Source organism: Oncorhynchus mykiss, chromosome 17, assembly GCF_013265735.2.
Source record: "Oncorhynchus mykiss isolate Arlee chromosome 17, USDA_OmykA_1.1, whole genome shotgun sequence".
Lineage (NCBI taxonomy): Eukaryota > Metazoa > Chordata > Actinopteri > Salmoniformes > Salmonidae > Oncorhynchus > Oncorhynchus mykiss.
In genome coordinates this window covers 18,243,620-18,252,293 of record NC_048581.1, presented here as the reverse complement: position 1 = coordinate 18,252,293, position 8,674 = coordinate 18,243,620, and the positions used below count along the sequence as shown (strand labels likewise).

Sequence of the window (8,674 nt, the reverse complement as noted above, 5' to 3'; positions counted from 1 at the left end):
GCAATTAGTTGCATTCTTCTTCACCTGCATTGCTTGCTGTTTGGGGTTTTAGGCTGGGTTTCTGTACAGCACTTTGAGATATCAGCTGATGTACGAAGGGCTATATAAAATAAATTTGATTGATTGATTGTGCAGTTTAGTTGGTGTGTTTCTTGTTTGAAGTTCAATAGTGTAATAATCAGGTTCTCTTCTTTATAAGAGTGTTATTCTATTTGTGTATTATAGGATTTGTACAATTTGTTTATATTTGTCTTTGTTACTTATTTTTGATATTTATGAGTCTTATTTTAGTATTTTTATATGTTGTAATTATTTATTTAGTGCTGAATGATGCTTTTTTGGGGGGGAGGGGGCGCCGAAGGGATGGTTAGCCCAAGGAGCCGTACAAACTAGAAACACCACTGTGTGTCTGTATCAGCCGTGAAGCTCTGTGATGTCCCAGACGAAGTTGAGAGACAGGTCCTTCATCCTCTCCTGATAGATCTGGTCAAAGCGTTCACTCTGAGCCACCGTCAACAAGTTCTTCCAGTCTCCTATGGTACCTGAGAGAGAGAGAGATTGTTTTATTAATTATTTTTATGTAACCTTTTATTTAACTAGGCAAGTCAGTTAAGAACAAATTCTTATTTACAATGACGACCTAGGAACAGTGGGTTAACTGGTCTAGGAACAGTGGGTTAACTGGTCTAGGAACAGTGGGTTAACTGCCTTGTTCAGGGGCAGAACGACAGATTTGTACCTTGTCAGCTCGGGGATTCGATCTAGCAACCTTTCGGTTACTGGCCCAACGCACTAACCTCTAGGCTACCTGCCAATAAAGCTATGAAATAGATAAAGCTATGCTTGATGTATTTCAGATACATTGACACTGGAAGGGGGGCTAGGGGGCTCACTTTCTGACTGGAAGTTCTAAATACCTCCTTAAATACACCCCCCTCTTTTCTGCCCCCACCCCCCACGATACCAGTACAAACCTATACTCATGTTTTTCATGTATCAATTTCAACAATAAAGCCTCTAAACATTTCTACTTTTCCTCACCTTTGCGTAGGAACTTCCCCTTCTTCTTGTCATTGACGATCTCAGGCAATAACTCATAGTTGGCCTTGTCATCTTTCTTCATGTTATTGAAGGTGACTTTCTCCACTATGCTGTCTATAGCTGCATCAGATAGGCTCTTCCCGACAAACTCAGCCAGACGCTCTACCACCGATCTCAGGTCCTGTTGTAGCAGGACACATGAAATAATAAAATGAACAGAAATATAAACCATTTGTAGTGTTGGTCCCATGTTTCATGAGCTGAAATTTTAAAAAAATCACAGAAATCTTTCAGCTTATTTCTCTCAAATTTTGTGCACACATTTGTTTACATTCCTGTTAGAGAGCATTTATCTTTTGCCAAGATAATCCGTCCACCTGACAGGTGTGGCATTTTAAGAAGCTGATGAAACAGCATGATCATGATCATTACACAGGTAATACTACATCTGTTGCACGACTTGTTGCAGTAGTATCATGCTACTGCATCTTATAACAGGTCAGTGCAGTGGTGTAGGTATTCATGTGGTACATACAGCGTTAATCAGTGTAAATGTCATGTTACCTTGATCATCTCTTCATAGCTGAGGAACATGATGTTGTATTTGTCCTGGTTGTTGTACCATCCTCTGACATGGTCGAACCAGCAGCCACCAAGCACTGAAGAGATGGGTTCACATAGGACAGCAGACAGTAAGTGCTAGTCAGTGTGTGTTAGTTGTTAATTAGCTTACGGTTTTGTATAATACTGTGTTACACTGATGAAGCCAATTTGGCCAAAGAAGTGCCATGTGATGGAGGGAGGGTGAACAGTGGCACTCACTCCATCCACAGAAGAACTTGTCCAGCATCTCGTCATAGTGTTCTGGACTGTCCAGATTCTTCATGAACTTAGAGAAGTGGAAGTAAGACACCAGGATGTCTTTAGGGTTCCTGGTCACATAGATTACCTATGGAGGAGATAGGGGAGATATGGTAGCTCTTTCCTGCAGTTGAATGACCAAAAGCGCCCTCTAGTGGCCTCATGGGTGGAATGTTATTCATATTTTTCACAAGACGAAAATCCGGTGTTTTTACGTCAAATGGTTTTGTTATATTTCAGTCTTCTGTGATGTATATTAAGTGTAATATTGGGATGCAAACTCAAAATTGAATACATTTCAACTCTATATCTGACATGGTACAGGTGTCCTCTTTTTGTAAGCCCATAACCATGTGTGTGAGGTGTATACTTTTGTTTCAAAGTAGATTTGTTTAAGACTACCAAGAAACACTGTGTGACCCTGATTTATCCCACAGCAGTAAAAGGTTAACAGTGTGTATTGAGGAGAAAGGGGTGATATAGAGTTGACAGGGGTGATATAGGGTTAACAGTGTGTATGGAGATACGGGGTGATATAGGGTTAACAGTGTGTATGGAGATACGGGGTGATATAGGGTTAACAGTGTATATGGAGGAGAAAGGGGTGATATAGGGTTAACAGTGTGTATGGAGGAGAAAGGGGTGATATAGGGTTAACAGTGTGTATGGAGGAGAAAGGGGTGATATAGAGTTGACAGGGGTGATATAGGGTTAACAGTGTGTATGGAGATACGGGGTGATATAGGGTTAACAGTGTATATGGAGGAGAAAGGGGTGATATAGGGTTAACAGTGTGTATGGAGGAGAAAGGGGTGATATAGGGTTAACAGTGTGTATGGAGGAGAAAGGGGTGATATAGGGTTAACAGTGTATATGGAGGAGAAAGGGGTGATATAGGGTTAACAGTGTGTATGGAGGAGAAAGGGGTGATATAGGGTTAACAGTGTGTATGGAGGAGAAAGGGGTGATATAGGGTTAACAGTGTATATGGAGGAGAAAGGGGTGATATAGGGTTAACAGTGTGTATGGAGGAGAAAGGGGTGATATAGGGTTAACAGTGTGTATGGAGGAGAAAGGGGTGATATAGGGTTAACAGTGTATATGGAGGAGAAAGGGGTGATATAGAGTTAACAGTGTGTATGGAGGAGAAAGGGGTGATATAGGGTTAACAGTGTGTATGGAGGAGAAAGGGGTGATATAGGGTTAACAGTGTATATGGAGGAGAAAGGGGTGATATAGGGTTAACAGTGTGTATGGAGGAGAAAGGGGTGATATAGAGTTGACTGGGGTGATATAGGGTTAACAGTGTGTAGTGTGTATGGAGGAGACAGGGGTGATATAGGGTTAACAGTGTATATGTATACCATCTAACCCCACTCACTACCATCTAAACCCACTCACTACCACTCACTACCATCTAACCCCACTCACTACCATCTAACCCCACTCACTACCATCTAACCCCACTCACTACCATCTAAACCCCACTCACTACCATCTAAACCCCACTCACTACCATTTAAACCCCACTCACTACCATCTAAACCCCACTCACTACCATCTAAACCCCACTCACTACCATCTAAACCCCACTCACTACCATCTAACCCCACTCACTACCATCTAACCCCACTCACTACCATTTAAACCCCACTCACTACCATCTAACCTCACTCACTACCATCTAACCCCACTCACTACCATCTAACCCCACTCACTACCATCTAACCCCACTCACTACCATCTAACCCCACTCACTACCATTTAAACCCCACTCACTACCATCTAACCCCACTCACTAGCATCTAAACCCACTCACTACCATCTAAACCCACTCACTACCATTTAAACCCCACTCACTACCATCTAAACCCCACTCACTACCATCTAAACCCCACTCACTACCATCTAAACCCCACTCACTACCATTTAACCCCACTCACTGCCATCTAACCCCACTCACTACCATCTAAACCCCACTCACTACCATCTAACCCCACTCACTACCATCTAACCCCACTCACTACCATCTAACCCCACTCACTACCATCTAACCCCACTCACTACCATTTAAACCCCACTCACTACCATTTAAACCCCACTCACTACCATCTAACCTCACTCACTACCATCTAACCCCACTCACTACCATCTAACCTCACTCACTACCATTTAAACCCACTCACTGAAGGCATAATGCTGTATGTATAACCATCTAACCCCACCCACTTTGGCCCTCTTCTTCTGCAGGCCCTTGGGCATAAGTTCCTGGTGTAGATGGGAGCAGAAGAGGCGTGGAGAGGGTCTCTCGGTGTAGGTCTTCCCCTTCTCCAGGATCTCCAGCCAGGGCATCCTCACAAAGGTGGTCTGGTTAGCCTCCTCTGGGAAATCATCCTCAAACAACAGGGTGATGATACGCTGGGTCCATACTGTACCTGGGAGAGGAGAGGGAGAGAGAGCAAGAGAGTGAGAGAAAAGTGGCAGTGAAGGTGAATGTAGTTTGTCCTCCAAAAAATGGAGAGAGGGAGAAACCCCACCTTACAGGTTCTGTCAATAGTACTACACTGACCTTACATACTGTTACCTGAGCACAGGTAACTTGTAGATAGGTTATATATTTTAGCCATGTACAGTATATATATATTAAGATAATGTGGCATATTTAATTTTATTTACAATGACAGCCTAGGAACAGTGTGTTAACTGCCTTGTTCAGGGGCGGAACAACAGATTGGGGTCAGATGGTAGTGATGGGGTTAGATGGTAGTGAGTGGGGTTAGATGGTAGTGAGTGGGGTTAGATGGTAGTGAGTGGGGTTAGATGGCAGTGAGTGGGGCTAGATGGTAGTGAGTGGGGTTAGATGGTAGTGAGTGGGGGCAGAACAACCTTGTCAGCTCGGGGATTCAATCTCGCAACCTTCCGGTTACTAGTCCAACGCTCTAACCACTATTCTAGCCCTTTTTCTCCCCAATTTCGTGGTATCCAATTGTTAGTAGCTACTATCTTGTCTCATCGCTACAGAGACAAAGGTTGAAAGTCATGCGTCCTCCGATACACAACCCAACCAAGCCGCACTGCTTCTTAACACAGCGCCATCCAACCCGGAAGCCAGCCGCACCAATGTGTCGGAGGAAACACCGTGCACCTGGCGACCTGGTTAGCGCGCACTGCGTGCGCCCGGCCCGCCACGGGAGTTGCTGGTGCGCGATGAGACAAGGATATCCCAACCGGCCAAACCCTCCCTAACCCGGACGACGCTAGGCCAATTGTCCGTCGCCCCACGGACCTCCCGGTCGAGGCCGGTTACGACAGAGCCTAGGCACAGCTGGTGGCACAGCTGGCGCTGCAGTACAGCGCCCTTAACCACTGCGCCACCCGGGAGGCCTAAGGGAGGCTGTTCTTAGGCACAACGCAATACTTATATAACTTATATATTGAAAGGTTTCTAGTTTGCTCAGTTAATTTATTCCATTTTTTTATTGCTCTAAATCGAAATGTTATTTTGCCCATTTCTGTTTTCTGTCTGGATAACGCATAGATGGTGGACAATCTATTCCTAGTATTTACGGAATGTCTGTTTCTTACCAACTGAATACCATTGTGAATAGAACTTGGCCGTTTTAAATTTTCTATATTATAAAATAAAATAAGCATGTGTTTTTCAATTATCTTGTCGATTGATGACCAACCAAGAACACTGCGCATGACTGCAACAGAAGAACCATATCTCCGCCTTAAAACAATCCTTGCTGCTTTATTCTGTGCATTCTGCAGCCTCCTAACTTCACTAGATGATGCATTTCCCCAGACCACCGAACAATAGTTCACCTGACTCTCAACCAATGCCTGTGTTATTTGCTGAAGAATTTTTCCTGGTAAATATTTAGCTATCCTTCTGATTATGCATGCTGTTTTAATATTTTTTTTTACATTGATTAGTTATTTGAGACGACCATGATAAGCAGTTGTCTAGCTGCACTCCCAGTAGTTTGGTTTCTGACATTTCTTCAAATTATACTCCTCCCATACTTAATTGTATCCCATGCTGTTTTGGCCTTTTCCTAGTTGAACAGACCAACATAACTTTGGTTTTCTTGGTGTTTAAAGCAAGTTTGTTTTGGCAAACCCATTTCCTGATATTCTCCAAATCTCCTTGTAAAGCTTGCTGTACCAGTGTGTGTGAGTGAGTGAGTGAGTGAGAGTAGAAAGGGATATACTGTAAATGTCCATTTTGGTACAGTTTGTTGTCAAAGCAAGGCAAACTTTAACCAATATGCTTGAGATGAAATAGCCTACCACAAATAGTTGTATTATTATATTTGTGTTGTTGTTGTTGTATGTATTAAGGATCCCCATTAGCTGCTGTTTTGGCTGCAGCTACTCTTCCTGGGGTCCAAACAAGATTAAGGCATTTACATCTCAATGTATTTAAAAAAAAATGTAAACTACATAATACAACAAACACATTGTTACACCACAACTCTACCACTACATATCTACACTGCAACATTTATAATACCACAATATATCAACATCACAATGTACTTGTGTGTAGAGTGCGTGTTAGCTTGTGTGTGCATATGCGTGTGTGTGTGCCTGTGTGTGTGTCTCTTCACAGTCCGAGTTGTCCCATAAGGTGTAGTTCATGTATTCATGGCTCTATGTAGTACTGTGCCTTTCCCAGAGTCTGTTGTAGACTTGGAGACTGTGAAGAGACCCCTGGTGGCATGTCTTGTGGGGAATGCATGGTTATCTGAGCTGTGTGTTCGCTGTTTGAACAGACCCCTGGTGGCATGTCTTGTGGGGAATGCATGGTTATCTGAGCTGTGTGTTCGCTGTTTGAACAGACCCCTGGTGGCATGTCTTGTGGGGAATGCCCAACTCTACCTGGAAAATGTTGGAGAGGCTTCCATTAAAGAACACCCTCTGTGTTCTGTTAGACAGGTAAATCTCGACCCACTATAAAGCAGGGGATGTAAAGCCATAACACGTTTTTCAGCAGCCGACTATGATTGATAAAGTCAAAAGCTGCACTGAAGTCAATCAACACAGCTCCCACAATCTTCTTATTGTCAAGTTCTTTCAGCCAATCATCATTTGCGTAAGTGCCATACATCTTCCCTATGAGAATGCTGAAAGTCAGCTGTTAATGTGTTTACTGCAAACGTTGGCTTATTCATGCTTTAATTACAACCTACTAAATTTGTAATAGATGTTCAAGCACCAGTCCTGCTTATTATACCTCTGTAGCTACTGTCCGTGTGAAAGTAAGACTTTTCAATCGTTTGCTTACCTGATTTGGGGAAAGTGACAAGGAAAACATCACTGTCCTTGATCTCAAAGTGTTCCAAGCTGTCGATATATTCCGTGGTTAATTCATACGTGTCAGCCACGGGAAACACCTGGCCTTTATATGTAAACAACTGCTCACCGAGAAGCTTATACTCTTGTTGAGCCATTTAGAAAAAACGTTATCGGAAAACGGTTGATAAGGGGAAAAACAGCTGAAACCAATTGTGGTCAATAGGAAAATGAGAGTGAGGGAAGGTGACCGAGGACGTTTTCTAAGAATTAGATTAGATTTTTATAAGTGAAGTCACGTAAACCGTGTCAATTTTTTTGTTTACGGGTTAATGAGAGTAGGCTTCTTCAGTTAACCTTTGTACAGTTGCATTGTCCTGTTGTAACTCTACGGTTGTCACAACTTCCACCTTCTAGCCTTCGTGATCCACTTTTCATTTTCCATTTGTTTTGTATTTGTTTTACACACCTGGTTTCAATTCCCCAATTACATGGTCATTCTTTAACCCTCTGTTTTCCCCCATGGTTTTTGTGAGTGATTGTTTTATTGTAAGTTTGGTCCGATGTTTATGGGCTTGGTATTACTTCATGTATTTGGACATTTTGAGTAAAGTTTCTTGTGTTACTCATCTCTGCTGTCCTGCGCCTGACTCCTCTGCACCAGCTACACCCAGATCCTTAAACAATCACGCACAAAAACCATGGGGAAAACAGAGGGTTAAATGATGAACATGTAATTGGGGAATAGAAACCGTGACAGTACCCTCAACGCGCTGCAGCAGCGCACCGACACCGACCCCGGAGACGACCGGAGGTCGAGGCGCAGGGCGATCCGGTTGGAGACGGTGGAACTCCAGTAGCAACGAAGGGTCCAAAACGTACTTCACGGCAGGTTTCGGGTCGAGAGCCAGACCCTGTCCCCCGGTGCGAACACCGGTGGCGATCGGCACTCGCCTTCTGACACCTCACGGCCTGTTGCAGGTGCACATAAGCGGCGTCCCAGGTCTGCCCTTTTATGGAAGGGGTTGAATTAAAAAATAAATAGCAATCTGTTTGCCCAAATAGGCGAGTCATTTTGTAGCTGTTGCTGGTTGAGCAATAGACTACATGTATGATGTCATTGTGGCTATGACTTTTTGAACTTCCAGTGGACATGGGAATTCTAAACCTCGAACAGAGTTGGCCAAGCACGGTCAATTATTCAAGTCATTCCACATCTCTCCTCTTTCAATTCACTTCTCATCAGGAACGGAGGGATGGAAGGACGAAGGGATGATTGTAGATCCATCCATTCATGGGGTTTTAGTCACTGTGGAGTGTTTTTCTAACCAGAGGGTTGATTGGTGATTGGCATGTTATTGGTTATTGATCTAAGAACCATGTCATCAAGTGGACGTGTCAAAGACACCCCAGGGGATAGGCTGTCAACCAGCAGGATCGGTCGATTCGATTGGTTTAGAAACAGACATGC

The 8,674-nt window shown here is 43.5% G+C and overlaps 1 protein-coding gene across 5 annotated transcripts; it reads right to left on the bottom strand.

Moving 5' to 3' along the window:
* Positions 1–99: 99 nt before the first annotated feature.
* On the bottom strand, positions 100–8,203 carry LOC110485608 (amine sulfotransferase). Of its 5 annotated transcripts, none has more exons than XM_036949183.1 (6): positions 7,967–8,203; positions 4,123–4,337; positions 1,864–1,990; positions 1,606–1,700; positions 1,042–1,222; positions 100–542 (listed from the first exon to the last, which is right to left on the bottom strand). In XM_036949183.1, the coding sequence occupies exons 2-6, from the start codon at positions 4,252–4,254 to the stop codon at positions 415–417; spliced, it is 663 nt and encodes a 220-aa protein (XP_036805078.1). In that variant the 5' UTR covers positions 4,255–4,337; positions 7,967–8,203; the 3' UTR covers positions 100–414. The 5 variants fall into 5 exon arrangements, with proteins under 5 accessions (XP_036805078.1, XP_036805076.1, XP_036805074.1 ...); XM_036949181.1 differs by lacking the exon at positions 7,967–8,203 and adding an exon at positions 7,334–7,706; XM_036949179.1 differs by lacking the exon at positions 7,967–8,203 and adding an exon at positions 7,196–7,699.
* Between the last annotated feature and the right edge of the window lie 471 nt (positions 8,204–8,674).

Excerpts from the sequence above, each read along its gene's own strand:
- LOC110485608 (XM_036949179.1), bottom strand. The coding sequence starts at position 7,361 with ATGGCTCAACAAGAGTATAAGCTTCTCGGTGAGCAGTTGTTTACATAT. Across the intron at positions 1,991-4,122 it reads AGAGGGCCAAAGTGGGTGGG|GTAATCTATGTGACCAGGAA; the intron begins GTTAGATGGTTA and ends TCTCCTCCATAG. Across the intron at positions 543-1,041 it reads GGGGAAGTTCCTACGCAAAG|GTACCATAGGAGACTGGAAG; the intron begins GTGAGGAAAAGT and ends TCTCTCTCTCAG.